This window comes from Bos indicus, chromosome 10 (genome assembly GCF_029378745.1).
Source record: "Bos indicus isolate NIAB-ARS_2022 breed Sahiwal x Tharparkar chromosome 10, NIAB-ARS_B.indTharparkar_mat_pri_1.0, whole genome shotgun sequence".
Taxonomy (NCBI): Eukaryota; Metazoa; Chordata; class Mammalia; order Artiodactyla; family Bovidae; genus Bos; species Bos indicus.
Window position 1 is genome coordinate 13,197,070 of NC_091769.1, and position 23,331 is coordinate 13,220,400.

General features: G+C 43.3%; 1 protein-coding gene across 1 annotated transcript in view; it reads left to right on the forward strand.

The window, feature by feature from the left end:
- The first annotated feature begins 11,262 nt into the window (after window positions 1–11,262).
- The window catches only part of DIS3L (DIS3 like exosome 3'-5' exoribonuclease), a 32,330-nt gene continuing 20,261 nt past the window's right edge, over window positions 11,263–23,331 (forward strand). The window contains exons 1-3 of the mRNA XM_019968149.2: window positions 11,263–11,502; window positions 12,883–13,036; window positions 21,772–21,900. Of these exons, the coding sequence (XP_019823708.2) occupies window positions 11,364–11,502; window positions 12,883–13,036; window positions 21,772–21,900 (422 nt within the window). The 5' untranslated portion in view covers window positions 11,263–11,363. The remainder of the gene's footprint in view (window positions 11,503–12,882; window positions 13,037–21,771; window positions 21,901–23,331) is intronic.

Sequence of the window (23,331 nt, forward strand, 5' to 3'; positions counted from 1 at the left end):
GGAGAAGGAAATGGTCACCCACTTCAGTATGCTTGCCAGAATAATCCCATGGACAGAGGAGCCTGGCAGACTACAGTCCATGGGGTTGCAAAGGAATCAGACACGGCTAAGCACACACACATGCATGTAAAGCAGAAGCCACTGTTGTCATTTCCAACTGGAATCTTTAACAGCAGGTCCACAGCTGTCTCATTCTTTTTCCCCTGCAAAGTAATTGCAGAAGTGCTAAAAAGAGCCCCGTTAGTCCAGGGCTCTTGGTAGGGATGACATAGAGTGCAGGGACAGGGACTCCCCTGGCAGTCCAGTGGTTACAGCTTCATGCTTGCACTGCTGAGGGCATGGGCTCAATACCTGGTCAGGGAACTAAGATCTCACAAGCCACCCGGTGTGCTCATCTTTCAAAAAACAACTTTTGACACCCCAGAGTGGACAGACAAATAGTGTGAGCAAAAAATAAAGCTTTGCAGTTTTAAATCACTGAGATTTGAGGGTTGTTTATTACTGCAGCACAACCCAGCTAATCATAACTGATTTCACATATACAATATGGATGTGATCGATATATATACATTTATATTTTTATATCTATATACATTTATATGTTTTTATATAGGTATCGTACCCTTCTAAAATTGGAGAAAGCTTAAAACAAATGGTTTGAAAGAAAAATGTGTGGTTTATTACAGCCTGCTCTGTATTAATCAACAATACAATTAACGATACACTGTACTTTGTTTACTTACTTACCCTTTTAACATTTTCACTAAGATGATGAGCTTAATGCTAGTGGAAATAAAACCCCATGCTGTCAATATCAGGCATATGACAATGGCCATAAATAAACAAATATGTTGTTTGTATATGTGGGTCTGTGAGCTTGGTTTCTGTCTCTATGCACCATTGTGCTCTGCATCTATTAATGAGGTTTCAGGCTCTTTTCTATGGTTTAATGTACATTTGAGATAACAGTGCTCTGTAGGCTCAAAGAAGAGCCCTTCTCTCTTGCTTCTGGATGGGGGATTGGCAGGTGCTGTTCGCATTAGGGAGGGAGGAAGTGCTGTTCTCTGATCAACAGTGATGCCTCCAGCTGATTAAAGAACATTGTTTGTAGAACTGGAAGGGGATCAAAATGCCTTTAGTTCTCTAAGTCAGAAAAGACAAGGCCTTGAAGGCTAAAACGATAAACATAACAAGAGCCTTATGGTTTCAATGAAAGATATCCAAGATCCAAGCCTTTTCTCTCCTGGGTAGAAGAATATTTTTTAATGATCTCTCTTAAAATGTCAGATTTAATAGAAAAAAAAAATGAAAAGAAAACCCTCCTGCTCTCCCCCACCAAAACACTGCAATCAAAGAAGCTTCCTTAATCGTGGCTCTGACCGCCTTCACAATCTACACGGAAGATGGGCAGCACATACCAGTAGCCTCCCACTCTCCTGGGTTGTGATGACGGTAGCCAGCCACACAATGAAAGACGCCTGTCATCATGACGATGTTTTAAATTTAAAATTCAAATATTCAAAAACGCTAAGGCCTCCTATCACCTGTCACAATGGGATTTTAAGAGAGGATTCTAATCTGGGAGCGGGGGTAGGGGAGGGGTGGATATCGCATCATTCCTCTAAGTCAGGAATAGTTTAGTAGCAACTAAAAGGGGTCAAACAAAAGGAGATGGTTCTACCCACCAGATCGCCCTCCAAGATGCCCTCTCCAAGACGATCCTGTGTTGGCAAAGGGGGCTGGGCGCTATGCAATGATTCCTTAGTATGTTCTGGGTCCCGTGTAAATCAGTGCTGCTTAAGATCAATACAGGGACATCCCAGGTGGTCCAGTGGCTGGGACTCTGTGCGTGAATGCAGGGGGCCTGGGTTCGAGCCTTGGTTCAGGAACTAGATCCCACATGATGCAGCTAAAGATCCCACATGCCACACTAGGACCCAGTGCAGCCAAATAAATAAATACTTTTTTAAAAAAGATTAATAGAAAGTGGGTTTGTATTGGTGGAGTTTTATCCTCCTTAGCTTGAATTAACCAAAGCAGCATTATTTATCATTCACTTACTTTCATTTAGCCTCTGGATTACTAGCTTGGTTCTCCCATTTCTTTTTTTAAGAAAGTCATTTATGCTGCTCTCAGAAACTTAATAAATACTATGGTTTTAAGTATAACTTACTGAGTTCAAATGTTTGTTATAGAATGTTATGGTAGTGCTATGGTCTGAATGTTTGTGTCCCCCCGGCAAATTCATATGCTGCAATCCTAACCCCCACAGATGATGGTATTAATAGGTGGGACCTTTGGGAGTTGCTTAAGTCATGAGGTGGAACCTTCATGACTGGAATTAGTGCCTTAAAAAAGAGGCTCTGGAAAAAAAAAGAAGGTCTATGTTAGAGAGGGTTTGGAGAAAAAGGAACCCTCTTACACTGCTGGTGGGAATGTAAACTAGCACAGCCACCATGGAGAACAGGGTGGAGATTCCTTTAAAAACTGGAAATAGAACTGCCATACAACCCAGCAATCCCACTGCTGGGCATTCACACCGAGGAAACCAGAATTGAAAGAGACACGTGTACCCCAATGTTCATTGCAGCACTGTTTACAATAGCCAGGACACAGAAGCAACCTAGATGCCACAAACAAATGGATAAGGAAGTTGTGGTACATATTCACAATGGAATATTACTCAGCTATAAAAAAGAACACATTTGAGTCAGTTCTAATGAGGTGGATGAAACTGGAGCCTATTATACAGAGTGAAGTAAGTTAGAAAGAGAAACACCTATACAGTATATCGACACATATATATGGAATTTAGAAAGATGGTAACGACGACCCTATATGCAAAACAGCAAAAGAGACATGGATGTAAAGAACAGACTTTTGAACTATGTGGGAGAAGGCGAGGGTGGGATGACTGGAGAGAATAGCAGTGAAACATGTATATTAGCATATGTAAAATAGATGAACAGTGCAAGTTCGATGCATGAAGCAGGGCACTCAAAGCCAGTGCTCTGGGACAACCCAGAGGGATGCGGTAGGGAGGGAGGTGGGAGGGGGCTTCAGGATGGGGGACACATGTGCACCTGTGGCTGATCCACATCGATGTATGGCAAAAACCACCACAATATTGTAAGGTAATTAGCCTCCAATTAGAATTAATTAATTAAAAATAAAAATACATTTTTTTAAAAAGGGGGCTCTGGAGAGATCTGTAGCCCCTTCTGCCATATGAGGATTCAAAGAGAAGTCTGAAATCCAGAAGAGGGTCCCCACCCAATAATGCTACCACCCTGATCTCCAAGTTCCAGCCTCCAAAACTATAAGAAATAAACTTCTGTTGTTACAGACTACCCAGTCTGTAGTATTTTGTTATAGCAGCCTGAACAGACTAAGACAGATAGGCAGGATTCTAAGATGGTCCCAGGATTCTTGTCTCCAGCGTACACACACCTTCCACAGGCTACTCAGTCAAACACGAATCTAAGTGCTACTGTGAAGGGATCCTGCAAATGCAATTAAATTCTCCAATCAGTTGACCTTAAAATAGAAGATTATTCTCAGTGGTCCTCAAAGGAACTGGGTTCTCCTGGTGAGAGAGATAAGAAGTGTAAAGGGGCCTATGGAGAGGGTACATGGGTGGTCTCCTAACATCCTCCTATGCTTAGTGTCCTAACACCCAGCAAGAGAAGAGGGGCTACAGTCCTACAGCTGCAAGGAACTGAATTCTGCCAACAACCATGTGAGCTTGAAAGAAGACCCCAAGCTCCCGAAAGGAATCAGCGCGGCTGACATTTTGAGTTCAGTCTTGTGAGATCCTGAGCCAAGAACCTCATTAGGCCATGCCCAGGCTTCTGACTCCAGAAACTGGAAGGTAATAAACAAGTGTCTGGGGACTTCCCTGGTGGTCCAGTGGTTAAGAGTCTGCCTTAATGTAGGAGACATGGGTTCAATCCCTGGTGGGGGAACTAAGATCCCACGTGCTTCAGGGTAACTAAGCTGCACAAGGTGACTAATGAGACCACACGCCACAGCAAAGTCCCCACGTGCCGAAACTGGGACCCAACACGGCCAAATAAACAGCCGCAACTTTAAAAAATAATAAATTAAATAAATAAATAAATGAGTGAAGCTGCTAAATTTTGGTGGGAATTCATTATACAGCAATAGAAACCCAATACAAACAGACATAGGCCTTGAAAGTACAACTTAATTTTAACTTTAATCCAGTGAAATAACTGTATACCATGACTGATACTTCATTGGTAATAATAATCCTACAAGACGGGTGAAAGCAATTTAATCAAATAACCTCAATACAAAAGAATTAAAATGACAAATAGCAATGTTCCTATATTTGCCCGATAAATAGCTATCCACATAACTGAATGAATTTTCTTGTAGTTGGCTTCAAGACTTAAAGGATTTTCTTTTTCTTTCCTGTATTATCAATGAAGCTTAGTTTCTAATTAATTTTGGAGCATCTGGATCTTTGAGCTCCTTGGATAAAGGTATTGTTTAACGCTAAGGTTATTTGCTGGTTTGGTTCTTGTCTCAAATAATTGGTTGCATTTTAATGGCAGTGTATGAAAGGCAAGGCTCAACGCTCAGATACCAGCACAGAAGGTACTTTATCTGAAGCACCCGCCCCCACAACAAAATCAATGAAACAGCGCCCCTTTGTGGTAGAGGGGCAAAAGTATCCATACGCTAACCTTGCTGAGATACAATGGGCAAGCACAAAATAGATTTCTCTTTAAAAAAATTAGAAAGAGTTAAGTAGAATATTTTAGAGTAATCATTGCAAACTGGATTATAGGGATTCACGGGGTGTTTAGAGAGCCAAAAGGGAGCCATTGTATCTTCTGGGAAAAGTGAAAATCAAGGATTAACGGCCTTTAACATATAGGAAATTAAATCATCCCTAGTACAAACGGCAAAGCAATGTCAGCAGCAGTTTGTCCTCCAATGACTCTTCCACTAAGATGGAGCACAAATGGAAGTTAGCCGATTCTTCAGATAAATGGGATCATGTTAGACATTTACATGACCCTTTAGAGTCATTGACTCGTTGATACCAATACCCAACAACATCTGTCCTGCTTAGCTGCATTTTGTATTTGAAATCATGAAGGCCCAGGGAAGTTAGGAAAGTAGTGGGGTCACATTTGAAACCCAATGTTTCCAATTCTCTAAACCTAAAATAACTAGGTTTATCCCATGGTCCACTGTAGAGAAGGTACACCATTCTGTGAAAGGCGGCATGGCTGAGTCATTGCTGCCAGGGCTCTGTGTCCAAACTGCTCAGGTTCCAAAGCTGGCTCAAGTCTGTGGCCCTGGGCAATTAGTCAATCCTCCTGTACTTTGGTTTCCTCACTTGCAGAATGCAATTGGTAACAGTATTACAGTCAAGGCATTATTTTGAGGATTAAATGAGAAACACAGGAACGGGGCCTGGCAGCTAGTAAAAGTTTGGGAAACGTTAGCTGTAAGTACAATAGCTGATGCTTCATAGGTTGAGAAGCACTTCAAAAAGCTGCCAACATTTGGGGTTATATCTAAAGACTTCTAGGACTTTCCCAGTGGTCCAGTGGTTAAGAATCCAACTGCCAAAGCAGGAGACACGGGTTCAATCCCTGATCTGGCAAGATGCCACGGGGCAGCTAAGCCCATGTGCCACAACTGCTGAAGCTCTTGCACCCTAGAGCCTGCATTCCACCACAAAGAGAAGCCATCACGATGAGTCCCTGCTCACCACAACTAGAGAAAGCCCACGCAGAGCAACAAGGACACGGCACAGCCAAAAAAATAAAATGAAAGAAAGAAAGAAAAGAAGGAAGACTTCTAGGATGTGTATCAGGTATCGACAATGCTAAGTTACATGGAAGAGGTAGACTTTGCATGCAAGCAGAACTTCAACCTTTTCACTTGGCATCCTTCAGTATTGTTGACATGTGTTGCAACAAGCATGTACTGTTGTGATTTTAAATAAGTAAAGAAAGAATATTTCAAAGCCTGCTTCAATAATCCCCTCTAGCCCCGGGATCTCATCATCCAGAATTCCTTTTATACATCTAACCTCCTTGTCCTCTAAGCCCTTTGTAAAGACACCCCGTCCTCTCTAGGCTAACCCTTGGATGAAACCTTTTGATTATAATCCAGTGGTTGCTGATGTCTGCACTCCCGGGGCGCATCTGCAAAAACGGCAGGCAAATGCTATGAACTCTTGCAGCGTAAGCATGCTGGTGCTCAGCCTGAAGAAGTCTGCAGTCAACCACAGTCAGAGATTTCTATCAGCCACAGAGCACTGCAAGCTGTCACAGCATTCTGCTATCTGGGCACCAGGCTGTCCATCTGCGCTCAGACTGACAAGGAAAGGAAAAACTGCAAAGAGAAGCACGCTATCAAGCATCCTTCCCAGTGTGGCAATGACATTTAGAACTGCTGGAGAATCCTGGAGCAGCTTCATCAGGACTTTTAGTATCTAGTGAGGAGTTCTGAAATAAATAGGCAAGGCTTCGGCAAGTTCCTCAATCTCCTTTGTAAAGTGGGGCTATGTTACTTAGGATAACACCAGCTGCCATAAGAAGTTTATTTCACTCCTGCAAGAGACTCCTGGGGATGCTCCTGGGGAGGGAAGACAGAACTCTGCTCTGCATAGTTCTTCAGGGACCCACATTCATTCGAAGGGTTGGTGGGTATGCTGTCTTCAGTGCTGACTTTCAAGATCCCCTGGCCTCTGGCATCCGTTCAGGAACAGGAAAGAGGAATATCCACGTGAGGTGTTCAAGGGTCAGGCCTAGAAATGATGCCATTACTTTTGTGGCCACACCTATCTATATGCAAGGAAGGCTGTCACCTGTGTGCCCAGAGGGAAAAAAGGATATGGATTTGGTTAACAGACAGACAGTCTCTGCCACAAGAAATCACATGTAGACCAGCACTGTAAGAGGAGGTGAAACTAGACCTGGAGTAGTCATAGGTACAAGAGTTCAGATGATGGTAGAGCCAACTTCGTGTAAGGGGTTTGAGTTAAGGACACTCAAGCGGTCACCAACACTGCTCACCAGGGGGTTTCAGCGCACCACCTTCAAGCCAAGAGGGAGGAGCTGCACTGCCACCCAAACATCCCACCTCCACCCATTTTCTGACCTGGGATGTGTGGTCATGTGATTAGTTCTGGCCACTAGGCAGAAGAAACATGTGTCACTTCCAGACTGAGCTTTTAATTTCTGACCTAAGGCTGTCTAGAGGCCTTTTTTCCCTCTGCCAGTGAAGAGCAAGAGGGCTTCCCTCGTAGCTCAGTGGTAAAAAATTCTCCTGCCAATGCAGGAGTTTTGGGTTCTATCCCTGGGTTGGGAAGATCCTCTGGAGAAGGAAATGGCAACCCACTCCAGTATTCTTGCCTGGAAAATCAGATGAACAGAGGAGCCTGGTGGGTTACAGTCCATGGGGTTGCAAGAGTCGGATACAACTTAGCGACTAAACAACAAAAATGAACAGCAAATAGTGTTTCAGAGAGGACAGACTCCATCCAGCCTGGGCCCTGGAGAAAATACAGAATGGATCTCACAGGCACCCATGCAACATCTTGCTGTTTTAAGTCATTGGGATTTTTGAAGTTGTATATTACCGCAGCATAACCTAGTTTATTCTGACTGAGAGAGAAACATATTTTCATCCAAGAAGCATCAGATGGTCTGTGAGACAAACAAATCAACAAAAAGGCATTCTTGTCCATTTTAGATCATCAGTTCCAAGAACTAAGGGAGTATGCTTTTGAGAACATAATTTGTACCTTATCATTGCCATGCAAGCCAAAGAAGTGTTTGGCAAGCCTTGGATTATCAACTTTCAATAGAGCCCCAGACATATTCTCTACCTTAAAAAATCACTAGTCCCAATTTAGAGGAAGTTTAAAGTTGTTGTTCAGCCGCTCAGTCGTGTCCAATTCTTTGCGACCCCATGGACTGCAGTATGCTAGGTTTCCCTGTCCTTCACTATTGTTTTAAATAGTTTAAAGTTACAAAATGCTAAAGAGAGATGTTAAGGACATATAAGAAGTTAAAAAAAAAAAGAAAGAAAGAAAATGGGAGCACTTTGGAGGGAATCATGAGCAGCTGTCAGGAGCGTTTTTACGTAAAGGTCAAATCCTGTTGCGTACCGGGGGTCTCTAGGCCTGTCCTCCTGCACTGCTGGTTGCCATACGGGCCCGCCTAGTGCTTTGACCTGGGGACCAGCACTGTGATGTTCTCCTAACTTGTGTTATTCTGTCTCAGATCTCACTCACATCATCCCACATGCAGATAACTTTACATAAAAATGCAATGAGTGAGGGATCATGACTCTTTTTAATATATTCCCCCAGAGGGACTTCCCTGGTGGCCCAGGGTTAAGACTCCGCATTTCCAATGCAGGGGATGAGGGCTCATCCCTAGTCAGGGAACTAAGATCCCGAATGCCTTGCAGCACAGCCAAAAGATAAAAAAATATTAAAAATGACAACAACAAAACATATGTTCTCCTAGAGCAGAGGGCCCCAAAACCACTGCCCCTGCCCCAGGCCACACAGCAGGAGGTGAGGGGTGGAAGAGTGAACAAAGCTTCACCTGTGCTTACAGCTGTTCCCCAAAGCTGTTATTACCCTCTGAGCTCCACCTCCTGTCAGACCAGCAGTGAGACTAGATTCTCATAGGATGCAAACCCGAAAGGTAATGAGGTTGAATCATCCTGAAACCATTCCCCTACCCAGCCACCCCATCCAGCCACACCTCCAGCCCTAGTCAGTGGAAAACTGTCTTCCAAGAAAACTGTCCCTGGTACCAAGAAGGTTCAGACAAGTGCCCTAGAGAAAGTGATCAAACTGGATACTCTAGTTCCGCTCACTTTAGCGTAAAAGGAAGTGCCAATGCTCTTCCACCAGCTGGTTGAGGTGCCTTAACTAGCACTGAACAAGTTGACTATAAACTCCTTAGATATGAGTTGTATTTTATTCATCTGTGAAGAGCACGGTAATTAGTGAGGAGCCTGCTTTGGATTCAGCCAGATTCCAGCTAGGATATTGATTCCATCACTTAATAACTGGATAATCTTGGCCTTGATAAGCTTAACCTCTCTAATCTTGTTTCATCATCTGTAAAATGGGGATAATAATGCCTGACTCCATTGACTTGTTGTGGAAATTAAATGTGACACTTCTTTGTAAAGCTCCTGATGCAGCTCAAAGGTCTTTGTTGAGAGCTTGGAGAAACAGTGGCTTCCATACAACCAAGAGAGTGTGATCTCAGAAGAGACTGTATTTTATTTCAGTCACTCAGTTGTATCCGACTCTTTGTGACCCCATGGACTGCAGCACACCAAGCTTCCCTGTCCATCACCAACTCCTGGAGCTTGCTCAAACTCATGTACATCAAGTTGGTGATGCCATCCAACCATCTCATCCTCTGTCATCCCCTTCTCCTCCCACCTTCATTCTTTCCCAGCATCAGGGTCTTTTCCAATGAGTCAGTTCTTTGCATCAGGTGGCCAAAGCACTGAAGTTTCAGCTTTAGCATCAGTCCTTCCAATAAATATTCAGGACTGATTTATTTCCTTTACGATTGACTGGTTGGATCTCCTTGTAGTCCAAGGGACTCTCAAAAGTCTCCAACACCACAGTTCAAAAGCTTTGATTCTTTGGTGCTCAACTTTCTTTATACTCCAACTCTCACATCCATACATGACTACTAGAAAAAACATAGCTTTGACTAGATGGACCTTTACTGGCAAAGTAATGCCTCTGCTTTTTAATATTCTATCTAGGTTAGTCATAGCTTTTCTTCCAAGAAGCAAGTGTCTTTTAATTTCATGGCTGCAGTCACCATCTGCAGTCATTTTGAACTGTTTTAGTCTCCATCAAATTTCAAGGAGAATTCCTTTGCCAGAGGCTGCAAATGCTATCATGCTGAGGTTGAATAGATAATGTTTACCTCAAGGGAAAGGATTGGTTTCCATTTTATCTGCATTGTTTGAATTTTTATATGAATTAAAAATACATGACATTAAAAATAAATACAGTTTTTTTAAAGGGAAAAAAATGTTGAGTTAGCAGGGTTGCTGGCTTATTTGCTGAATCTTTTAGCTCTTTCAAGGGACAGCAAGAGCAACAAACAGAACATACTAATATTTATCTATATTAATACAAAACACTAATAATTGGGCTTCCCTGGTGGCTCAGCTGTAGAGAATTCATCTACCAAAGCAGGAGATGCGAAAGCAGGGTCAGAAAGATCCCCTGGGGAAGGAAATGGCGACCCACTCTAGTTATTCTTGCCTGGAAAATCCCATGGACAGAGGAACCGAGAGAAGCCTGCTGTCTATGGAGTTGCAATGAGTCGGACAGGACTTAGCAACATTTAGTTGCAACAACAAAAAGATAAGTATCCATATTAATAAGGGAGTCCCAATCCTATATGGACCTGAAGGTAGAAACAAAGTACAATAATCCTTCACAGTTGCACCAAATCTTTGCAAGACTTTCGTTTCCTTGTACTGACAGTTTCCACTTCCCATGATTCCACTTATAATTTTTGGATTTTACCATGGTGTGAAAGTAATACCCACTTGGAATTTTTATCTTTTTTGAGCTAATGGCACAAGACACTCTCCTGTGATGCTGTGATGCTCTCCTGTGAGCAGGGGAACAAGTCTAAGCTCCGAGACAACACGGTGATCAGCAGAGTAAACAACCGAAACGCAGGCAACCATTCTGCTTTTCACTTACAGTACAGCATTCAATAAATTACATGAGATATTCAACACTGTCATAAACAGGCTTTGTGTTAGATGATCCCGCCCAACTCTTGGCCAAAGTAAGTTTTCTGACCAGGTCTAAGATAGGCTGGGTTAAGCTGTGATGTTGGGTGGGTTAGGTGTGTTAAATGGATTTTCAATTTAGATGGGTTTATCGGGACCTGACCCCATCGTCTGTGGAAGACGATCTGTATTATCTTCGGCCCCCTGAAGTCTTTTGCTTGGTTTCCACCCCTCCCAGGCAATTCCACCCCCAGGCAACCGTTAAAGAGGGGAGAAACTGAGGCAGGGTTGGGGGGAGACTGTGAGTCTGGCTAGAACACCCACACCGCGGGCCTCTTGCTGCTCTCAACACCGGGGTTCGGGCCGTTAGGGCGGTTTTCCTTGCGGAGCCCGGAGCGCTCAGGCCGCCTAGGAGGGCCTGCCCGCCTGGAGCTCCGCGGAGACCAGGCCGAGGGGGCGGGCCCGAAGCCTCGGCCTCGCCTCCGCCCGCGCGGCGCTGCGGCTGCCGCTTCCCGGCCGCTCGCGGAGCGGGCGCCTCCCCGGGCCCGGAACTCTGTCCGGGCGCGACCAGCATGCTGCAGAAACGGGAGAAGGTGCTGCTTCTGAGGACCTTCCACGGCCGGACGCTGCGGATTGTGCGGGAGCATTACCTGCGGCCCAGTGTGCCCTGCAACAGCCCGCTCTGCCCGCAGCCCGCCACCTGCCACAACGGTCAGGGCCCGGGGTGCAGAGGGCTGGGGGCACCGGGAGCCGAGGTCCGGCGGGAGCTGGGTGGCCGGGGCTGGAGCGCGGGGAGCCGAGGCCGGGCAGGAGCTGGAGCTGGGGCGGCGGGGTCGGGGTCGGGGTAGAGCGTCGGCCTTAAGGTGGAAGGGTGCGGCCCAGAGGCGGAGAGCGAGGCCGCAGTGGCGCAGAGTCCGAGGCCCCCGGGCCTCCGCCCGCCTCCAGGCATCACCTCCGACCCGGCTGCCGCTCGCACGCAAGGGGCAGGCGGCTTCCAGACCTCCGAGAGCTGGGCCGGTCCATGGCTCCGCGGTCTCTCAACCCCGACTCCCGATTGCTCTGCCCGGGGAAGAGGAAGGGCCGAGGGGCAGGCGCCCCCACCGCGCAGAGGCCTGGTTTGGGGGCTCTCCGAGGGGCCTGTGGGCGCTGGAGCGTCCGGCCCCCAGGCTCGCGGTGGTGAAACGAGGAGGTCCCGAGCCGTGGGCCCCGCAGTGCGAGTCGGGGCGCGGGAGCAAACGTTGCTGCTGCTTCTCGTTGTACTTTGCTCTGCTCCCCACCACTTTTCTGACCTACCAGCACCGAGGCCTCAGACATTTACCCAGTGGAGAGCGCACTTGACTGTAGGATTTGTGAATCATCTGGGGCGTCGTTGTCTAGGAAGGTCATGGGGAAACTGGATTTGGGTCGGCTGCCCACTACACCTTCCTCCGCTTGATTTCTAGGCTGCTGGGGTGGCCGATTTAACGATGGAGGTTGCAGGTTCTTCCCCGTGGTGGGAGAGGAGCATGGTAGTCCTTTTCAGCGAATATCTGGGATCCTCAGCTTATTATTAAGGCGAACATTTCAGTTACAGCTCGGCTAACCAGCTCCGAGACACAGGCTGGGTGGAAGTCCCACCTCTGCCCTTGCTTGCACTGAGCATCTTTTCTAGTCAATTCAGCCTTCCTGGCCCAAGGAGACTTCTGAGCACGTTCGCAAGCTTGAAACAGAACCGACTTGAAATGCCTGGGCATAAACAAGTGGTTAACATGTTTGTGGTGCCCCACTGGAAAGTGAGTGCAGGTCAATGAGTTAACACAAAAAAAGTTAAATTATGCTTAGGATTTGCTTGTTTTGTTTTTTGTATTTTAATCTGTCATCTTCTGTCCGACTGGCAACACCATAGACCACACTGAGCTTTTATTTATCATAACTTCAGAAAAATGAAGGTGCTGAATTTAACTCTACCAAAGTGGATTTGTCTTTTAAAAACTTCACAGTGTTGTTAAGATTAGAAGTTGTTCCGCACATGGGGACACCCTGACATTGAAATCATAATAAGCCAGGTTTGCAAACGCTGTCTGATCTCTTCCGTTTTGAATTATGCTTCAGATGGGAAACTCTTGTCTAGTGACGTGACTCATTACATGGTTCCAGATTGGAAAGTCGTTCAAGATTACCTTGAGATCCTTGAGTTTCCTGAGTTGAAGGGAATTGTTTTCATGCAAACGGCTTGTCAAGCTGTGCAGCATCAAAGAGGCCGAAGGTATCTGTTTTGCATTATTTATTTATTTATGGTGCAGGGTTTTTTTCTCCCCTTTACAAAAGGTCCCTTGTTGGAGAGAGAGGGGAGGAATTCATTATTTTCATCAGAAAGGACTTTTTGAACTAATTTGGCATTTTCTTTGCCAGTGAGGAATGCAGTAACATTCTTTTATATTTCTTCTTCAACACCTGGCCCAGAGATCTGACTGTAAATCAATAAACTGCAGTGTCCCCAGGATGTGGGTACTTAAGATTCTTGGCTTTTGGTTTGCAGTTTTATAGTAGCAGACCTATTGCTTACTTCTGGGTGAAAACTGCATATTATTTAATCTTTTTATTTATAGATATATTGTTTCAGAAACGTACATTATTTTCCCCCTGGGAAAAAGGAAGTGTTTTAAAATTTGAGGCTCCTTTATTGGGGAGGCAAATTTCTTTATAAATTCATTTAATCACTTGTGATTTATTCAGTGAAACCAGAATTAACTTGTTTTATTTTTAGACTACTGGTATAACCACGAACCATAGTAATTGTATTTGCTAAACAAAGAATTTCTGGTTGAACTCAGTCTAAAATGCTTGCCTTGTGCGTAAAGGAAGAACAGTTTTTCACCTTTTAAACAAATACACTATAAATGGTTTTGCTTCTTTTATGTTGGGAAAAGATTTATGATTTGAACTTGATGGCTGTGTGGAAACAGCATATTAGAATTATACACCGAACCTCTTAACACCCCAAGTTAAGCAGAAATTATGTTTATTCTTTTTTAAATGTTGTGGTTTCTTCAGACATTGGTAGTAAAAGATGAAGTGTGTTTATTTGTATATGAAAATGATAAGTTGTCCTTATTATATGCTCAATTCAAAAAATATGCATTTACTAGATTGTGTGCAGGTTTTTCAGATAGAATATTTTTATATGAGCTTGAAGTTGATTTTGTTCAGACACAAAGATATAAATGTTTATACGCATCCAGGTTTAAATGCTGCTGTAGGTGTCGTATTTCAATTTCTGCTACTAAAATCAATTTGCTGTTATAGTGTGAGTTGCTAACACACTGCTGAGCCCTTTCAACTTCTGTTTTCTAAAATATTTTTAATATTAAGGATTGTTTTAAAAACCAATTCCTGGGACATTTGAAAGCAAAGAATTGGAATTTAAATAGTCTTTTTTCCTGAACATTTCAAAAGTAGTTAACTTGAAAAATTACTGGTTTTCCATTACTTCACTGTGTCTCTGAATGTACTAAATGTGAAAACAAAAGCTAAAGAGTCATGGAACAGACTCACAGGGTAACACCCTGGTTTTGCCATTTTTGAGCTCCTAGTTCCAGGCCTTCTGAAGTACAAAAAGAAGTCTTGGTCCCTCTCTCAACAAACTTGTCTTGTTGGAGTTAGATGCAAGAAGCAAGAAGGTAATTGTGGCATACCTTACATGGACACATGTAGGATGATTTAATGTGGACTGTGCAAAGTGAAGAAGTGAACATGGGGTGTGGGAGTTGAAAATGCCTTCTGAAGGAAATAGTTTTGAGACTGGTCTCAATTCGGGGAAATGAACCTGACTGATGACGAGGAATGAAAAGCAGCAAAAGGAATCAGCAGGTTTGGGACTTGGTGTTTTATTTACCTGTTAGGCGACCAGCAGGTGTATTCAGGTTGAAACAGCTAAAGGAAGTTACCTAAGCCCTGCTGCTGCTGCTGCTAAGTCGCTTCAGTCGTGTCCGACTCTTCACGACCCCATGGACTGCAGCCTACCAGGCTCCTCCGTCCATGGATTTTCCAGGCAAGAGTACTGGAGTGGGTTGCCATTGCCTTCTCTGACCTAAGCCCTGGAAAGTGTCATATATTAAAAGCTAGCTTTATAGTTGATGACAGCCATTGAATGTGTAAGATTCAGGAGATATGCTTGATTAATTTGGCCTTTGTAAGTGTTACGTGTAAATCACTTGAGTATTTGTATTTAACCAAAGGTGGCCTAGCAGAAGTGGTAAAGAACCCGCCTGCCAATGCAAGAGACATAAGAGATGCAGGTTTGATCCCTGGGTTGGGAAGATCCCCAGGAGGAGGGCATGGCAACCCACTGCAGTACTCTTGCCTGGAGAATCCCCATGGACCCAGGAGCCTGGCAGGCTACAGTTGATAGGGTCACACAGAGTGGGACACGACTGAAGTGACTTGGCATGCTTGCGGCCTAGCAGAGGCTCTCTGGTGCTTTGCTTCATTTAATGTTGGGGAAAGTTTTGTTTTTCAGTTCTTCCTTAGAGATTTTTGAGATGCTGGTAAACAATTCATTGTATTTGGCATGCTTTTAGGAACATTATTGCTTAGGAAAGTTTTGTCAAGTGAAAATACCTGGTCTGCTCTAGTGTCTGGAAAAAGGATGCCTTGCTTTCTCTTTTTGACTCCTTCCTAAATGCCATCTGTATAAAATGAGTCTCAGTCTCTTAGTACATAATGTAAGACTGAGATCAAAGTGTTACAGTTGGAAAGTGTTACAGTTTGATGGGGATCAAACTCCCCATCCTATATCAATGTTACTCAACATGAGTAATGTAGTCAACTTTGTTTCTAAAAGAAAAGAAAGTCTCGTGGATACTCAGTGTTAATTTAAATTAAGTTACTTAAATATGTTTCAACATAAATTTAGGTATAAATCCTCATACCTAACTACTTAATGCAACCCTAAACCCAAATCAGACCTTCAAATTAAACAAAGCTACAAAATCAGAAAACTGCAAATGAACATTAATTTAAGGGGACCAATGACACTGTTTTACTGAAATGAAATCACCCGAATTGGGTTTAATAATGGAAAGACACGGCCTCTATTGGAATAGGCAATGGCAACCCACTCCAATATTCTTGCCTGGAAAATTCCATGGACTGAGGAGCCTGGCAGGCTACAGTTCATGGGATTTCAAGGAGTCAGACATGACTGAGCGACTAAGCAATCACACACTGCCTCTGTGTCTATAGACATAGATTCTATATTTAATATGATTTTGTAGTTTGATTTCAATAATATCAATGCAGAAAATGCCTGTTCTCATAAGTATGTTGTACAAAACAGTATGAGGAATGTCAAGTTTTTGATTGGAATAATCACACGCTCTGCCATCTAACAATCCTCAAATGTTTATTTAATGAGGGCTCATGTGATAGCCCTGTAAGGCTGACATTTATTCATGTGTTAAGGTGTTCATTTGAGAGATTCTATGTGTCAGAGCTGTGCTAGCACTGAGGATACGGTGGAGAACAAAAGCAGACGTGCTCTTGATGGGGAGACAGGCAGTAATGGATGCTCAGAAACAGATGGGGGAATGCGGCTGTGACAGGCATGCTGAGGCATGGGACTTGGCTCAGGAGAGCCCAGACTAGGCGCCGGAGGAAAAGCTTTCCTGAGTGAGAGGCCTGTGTTGAGCTCTGAGGGGTGTGTGAGTCCCAGGCAAAGAAAGGAGAAAAGCTTTCCGGGCAAGGAAACTGTGCCGTGCAAGGCTGGGGGACGGAGTACGTGGAGAAGGAGGGAGGAGAGGCCCTGGGCTGGACTAAGATAGGGCCCATGGGCCTCAGGGATGTGGCGAAGGGTTTTGAGCAAGGGGGATAACATGATCGGATTCCAATTTTGAAAAGATTACTGGGCCAGTGGAAAAGAGGCTTGGCGAAAAGAAGAGGAGGCACTTGCTTTAGTTCACATGAGAGATGTGGCTAACTTAGAGACAGGGAGAGAAATAGACTTTTCTAAGAGCTGTTTAGTAGTTAAGATCCATAGAACTTTGTAAATATATAACAGATTGAAAACATGTCCACACAAAAACTTGGAGACAGATGTTCATAAGAGCTGTATTCATAATAGCCAAACTATGGGAACAGCCCAAATGTCCAGCTAGTGATAATGATTCCACGAAAGGTGTTTTAACCATACAATGAAATATTATTCAGCCATAACAAGGAATGAATTAGTGATAAATGCTACAACACGGACTTGAAAATATTATGCAAAGTGAAAGAATCAAGCCACACACATGGAAATCCTATATTGTATGATTCCATTTATATAAAATGCCTAGAATAAAATGCCTATAAAATGCTTAGAATAGGTAAATCCAAGAGATGAAAAGTAGGTTAGTAGTTGCCAGGGGCTGAGTCAAAGGGAATGGGAAGTGACTGCTTGATGGGTATAAGTTTCTTTGGGGGCTGATAAAAATGGAATTAGATAATGGTAATGGTTACATAACTCTGGGACTATACTAAAAACCATTGAATTGTACATCTTAAAAGGGTGAATTTTATGCATCATATCTCAATAAAGCAACTGTTTTTAAAAAAGATCTATAGGGTTTAGTAATGGATTTATGTAAGTGAGATAAGGGAGAAGGTAGTGTCAAGAATGACACTAAGGTTTCTGGCTTATGTAACCCGATACAGAGGGGGAACACTAGAGGAGGTCAGGTGTGGGAAGGTAGAGGTCTTGAGTTTGAGGTGTCTTTGAGGCTTCCAACAGGGCAGGCCCTGACACCAAATGGCATTGCAGCTAGAAGCCTGGTCCAAATTATGCTCCATTTAAAATGTTTTAAGAATATCACCTAATGCAGGCAAATACTGCTTGATTCCACTTATACGAGGTACCTAGTATAGTCAAATTCACAATCAGAAAGTACATTGATAGATACCAGGGGCGGGGAGAGGAGAATGGGCAGTTAGTGTATAATGGGGACAGAGTTTCAGTTTAGGAAGGTGAATAATTTGGGAGATGGATGATGGATGAGAGTTGCACAGGTTGAATGTACTTTGTGTCACTAAACTATAAGTTAAGTCTGGTTAAGATACTATGTTTTATATTATATGACTTTTACCACAGTAAAAAAATAAAATAAAAAAGAAAGAATACAACCTAATATAAATGGAAATAGAAATTTTTGAAATTCTTGTAGAAAGCTTAGGGACCTCTGAAAGCAAGTCTAGGAGACCTCACCCCAGTTCTGCAAAAACTGAAGAAATGCAGCCTTGAGTACGGAGCCCACTTCCTTGTACATCTCCCATTGATTGTATGACACCCACTTCTAATCCCCAGAGAGAGGAGTCAGCAGGGGAAGGCATGTTGCATCTGCAGATAAGATCACTATTGAATAAAAATAGAAAAAAAAATCAATCTAGAAAAGGTAAGTTTTGCTGTCCCCTGAGAAACTGTCTGTAGATAATGGAGATTTTTAGAAAACACTTGAGCCAGACCAGGAAACTAGGGTTTTTCTGTAAGACTGGAAGTTTTTTAATTTTTTTGTACTTGACTATATGAAACTCTTGTCCTGTCATTCAGGCCAGATTTGTTTAAGGCACTATGATGATCTCTGCTGGCTCCCTGCAGGATGCTCATATATCTCATTCCATCATGTGCGCCACCAGCCCTGACTAGCAAAAAATACGACTGTATTCGATGGATATGCTATGAAATTATAAGCATAAGCCCACATGCCTACAAGAGCACTGGACTGTCACACTCAGAGTGATTCGCTGTTTGTCTCCTGCTTTCTCCATTAATATTCTCGTGCCATTTTTTCATTTGTTTTATCTGGCTGATAGGTAGCTGACGCACACTCGAAAAGTCTACGGGAAATATTTGGGAGTAGAACTTCAAATTGAGAAAATTCTTTTTTCTAAGTGATAGGTTTTGCTAAACATTGGCAAGGATTGTCATTACGCTTATTTGGTGGTAAACCCCCCTGGGTCTGGCTTGTGGAACATCAGGTGTTTGGAGAGGACTGGATTCGAGAAGCCCCACGTTTAGGGTACGGGTGTGCTGACCAATGCAGTGATGTGTGCGAAGCCTAGCGAAAGAGCAACTGGGTTCTGAAATGTCAGAGTTTGTCCCAGGGCATTTGTGTCTTGTATTTGGTTCACTGTTGCAACGGGTTGTGAGTTCATTGACTCATTTGCAGACATTTTTTGAGCACCTGCTGTGGGTTAAGTGCTAGAGATATAAGGAGAAAGCGTGCTGTCTGCTCCCTCGAGCCTTCTGTCCCCTCTCTTTCCTCCCTGGGGCCCTTTGTCTACTTACTGCTCACCCATCCTTCAGGTCTGTCCCCTCCCTCCTGGATGCCTTCCTCTTCCCTCCTGGGTTCCCATCACACCCTGCACATTGCCTGAATGATGCTAAAGCTGAAACTCCAGTACTTTGGCCACCTCATGCGTAAGAGTTGACTCATTGGAAAAGACTCTGATGCTGGGAAGGATTGGGGGCAGGAGGAGAAGGGGACGACAGAGGATGAGATGGCTGGATGGCATCACTGACTCGATGGACGTGAGTCTGAGTGAACTCTGGGAGTTGGTGATGGACAGGGAGGCCTGGCGTGCTGCGATTCATGGGGTCGCAAAGAGTCGGACACGACTGAGCGACTGATCTGATCTGATCTGATCCCACTAAAATGGGTTGTTCTATCTTTTTTTGTGGTTTTATTTTGTTTTGACAATTAGTGTAGCTATTTTTTTTTAATCACAGTAAAATATATATAACATAAAATGTACCCCTATCTAAGTATACTGTTTGGTAGCATTGAATACATTGACACTGTTGTAACAACCTGCCTTCAGAACTTTTTCATCTCCCCAAACTGAAACCCACTAAATGTTAATTCCCCATCTCCCTCCCCCAAGACCCGCACCCCCCAACACAACACACAACCACGGTCCCACTTTCTGTCTCTGTGTATTTGGCTCCTCAGGGAAATACATATAAGTGTAATCATCCAATACTTGTCCTTTTGTGACCGGCTTGTTTCACTCAGCATAGTGTCTTCAAGGGTCATCTGTGCTGAAGAATATGTCAGAGCTTCCCTTCTAAGGCTGAGTAACAGTCCGTGGTATGTATATACCACGTTTTGTTCATCCACCCATTCCTCTGTAGACACTTGGGCTGGTTCTACCTTTTAGCTAATATGAATAATGTTGTTATGAACAGGGGTGTGCAAATATCTCTTTGAGACGCTGCTTTCAGTTCTTCGAGGTCTGTACCCAGAAGTGAATTGCTGGGACATGTGGTAGTTCTAGTTTTGACTTTTTTTTTCTTTTTTTTTTTTGAGGAATGGATGGTTATGTTGCGTTCACCATGAGCAGGACCATTTTGCAGGTGAAGGGCAGCATCAGGGACATCTAGATGGTTCCCTGAGGGCCCTCAGCAGAGCACAGAGAAGGAGTTTGCCAACTGCAAGCTGTTTAGTCTGGTACAGTGCAGCCAGTACCTGTACTGAACTCAGGTGCTTTATTAGGGATGTGGCCAAAGGGAGCAAAAAACTGGAAGAGATCAGGAAAAACAGGCAATAGTTTTCAGTATTTTCTCTGAATTAATAAATTTCAGATGTTTATAAAACCTCTTCTAGAATTTTTTATTGCTTAACAAGAAAAGTACTCATTTAAAAAATTCATGCATGACAGAAATGTGTGAAGCAGAAAGTGAAAGTCCTTGCCTAACCACCTGGTAAGGAGGGTCTGGGTCTTGCTAGCACAGTGATGGAGACTCTTCTGTGCATATTCTCAGAGGTTGTGAAAAATGATTTTAAGTGTATCTTTGTGAAAGTGGGAAAGTTATAAATTTTATATGTTGTAGGCATTTTCAGGGAAAAGGGGCAGCTTTTGTTTACACAAGTGGAATTCTATGAAGGAAAGCTACCATTCACATAAATGAAGCTGAATCCTTTTGTTCATTAGGACAGTTTTATAAGTTGTAGTTACCTAATGATCCTTTTTGCTGTTGATTCCTTTTAAAGTGGCTCAAAATTAGAATTACTAAGAAAGTAAAATGTGTTTCTTGTTTTCCAATGAAGTGTTGAGATGATACAGATTTGATAGCATTTATTTAGAGGAAAAAAGTTAAAGTTCTGCCTTTGCTTTATTGAAAAGACTCATTTTTAAACATCCATGGTGGCAGGCTGGTGCTAGGAATGCAAGCACACAAATTTTATTATATTACATGCCAGTCATCTACCTTGGATAATTTATATGTTAATTTAACATCTGATTTAATATTAATCCATTTTTAAATAAATAATTGATTTCCTTTAAAATAATTGTGAATATTATGTATTTCATATTACCAAGACAATTGAAAAGCACCTTCTTAGAAACTGACTTAATTGAGACTTTACATTTTATTTGCTTTACATTTATTTGAGATTAACAGGAAGATCTCCTGATGGGGAAAAGCCTTAAAACTTTCAGTTAGTTGTCTGACAGATGAAGCTAGCCTTCATTCATGTAAATGGTGTGGCTGCATCAATAAAATTCACAGATAAATCCCCAGACTTACCTTACATGCCTTTTCCAGGTCTGCCAGCAAAAAATAAAATGTATTAAAACCCAATGCCACTTATGGAATAAAGTGAAGTATAAAAATACAGCCCTAAACTCTACTTGCCTCTGTGAGCCTTTGACTAAGGGGCTACATGAGGCAAGGTCGTATAATTACATAATAAACAGCCAGAGGTCTCAGAAAGGGAAAGGGATGTAGAGGAACTTAACTGATCCATGAACTAACTACTGAGGCTCTGCCCACGCCCATTCCGGCAGGTTGGAGAAACCAGCGCAAGCGCACTGCACACACTAAGGCCTATAAATAAGTGTGTCTTGGGTTTTAAATAATCAGTCTTTCACTCTAAAATACCTCATCTTTTCTGAACCTTAGCAAGAGCTGGCAGGAGATGAGTACATGCTACGTGAGATTTATTCTTCTTCTCTGTGTCACAGACAGTATAACAAATTGCGAAATCTCCTAAAGGATGCGCGTCATGATTGTGTCCTCTTCGCTAATGAATTCCAGCAGTCCTGCTATCTCCCTCGGGAGAGAGGGGAGTCCATGGAGAAGTGGCAGAGCAGGTATGGCCCTGAATAACAGCTAGGTGTCCACCCTATCAGCTTCTTTCATTTCTCTATCATTGGTTATTTGGGAGTTGATCTAAATATAACGCCAGAACAAACCAACAGTTATTCTGGAACTGTGATTAATACTGAAATGCTTAATGTGTCTATATTCTAGAGATGTCATTTGAATACAATTTTAGAAATTGTAATTAAGGAGATACAGGTGCCTAGAGTAAGTTTGCCCCAGGCCCCTAAAGGCTAATAGGATCCAGAAGTCACAGCTTTAATGCAAGTGTGTGTGTGTGCGTGTGTGTGTGTGGCAGGGAGAGGTCCTACTTTTAAGCTAAGATCATCTCACTTTCTCTGGTTTAAGTTGCTTTAATATCCCCATCAGCCTTACTAAACTGAAACTCATAGTTTAATTCTAGTCAAGCTGTTTTAGGAAGTGGGGGGTCATAGTTGAGTCCACCTAAATGCAGAGCCCTGAAGCAAGGATTTGGGAGATGAGTTGTTTGTGTGAGAAGCAATTCCCAGAAGCAGGAGTGAGGAACTGGGGAGAGTGATGCAGAGAAGGAGGGAAAGCAGTAAAGGATGTGTTGCTGCTGAGGGAAACTGAGGCTCCGTCTGCTGGGAACCTTTAAAAAAGCATGCAGAGCATGCCCCAGAAGTCACCTCCAAGGGCGGAGGCGAAGGCACTTAGGTACCACTCTAGCTGAGGGTCATCCCCTGAGGGTGTTAACTCCAGTCAGCGGGCCCTTGAGAAGGGATGGAACCGTCACCCCCGCCTCAGCTGAAGCCAGAGGCAGCCTTAGGGCGCAGGTGCTGGGCACACATAGCTTCTGCCACACTCTTCTGTAGAAGGCAAAAGAGACTGTAGTTTTAAAATAGCTTTGCCATACAAAATATTTACATCATTTTTCCTTATAATTCTTTGTCTGTGTAGCCATTAAATATTTAAATTCTCTAAAGCAAAATAAGCACTGATATATACTGAGTCTTTAATGGACTGAGTTCCCACAGGGCTCCACAGCAGAAAGGGAAAAGCAAATCTCTTCCTAGATTGGGTCACGTGTGAGGACTCACACTTACTAACTACACAACCTTGCACGCAGTCAGTACTTAGTGAATATTTTTTAATTCTAGAACTAAAGGAACCTTGCATAGCATCTTCATTTGCAGAAAGGGAGACAGATGCCTACAGAAACTGACTTTTCAAGTCCATCCACTTCATCGGAAACATGATCCTTTCTTGAATACATCTCCAGACCTAGACTCCATTTTCAATTCAGATTCTCCTCACGAGGATTTTCAGACGTTTCACGTGGTACCATGTTGGATTCTGTCTTTACTGGGTTATGATCTTCAGCTTCTTGCATCCAGCCTACTTTTTCTCTTAGCCAAAGTCTTGTTTGTGGTGCTGTATGGTTCATCTGTCCAATTAAAAGG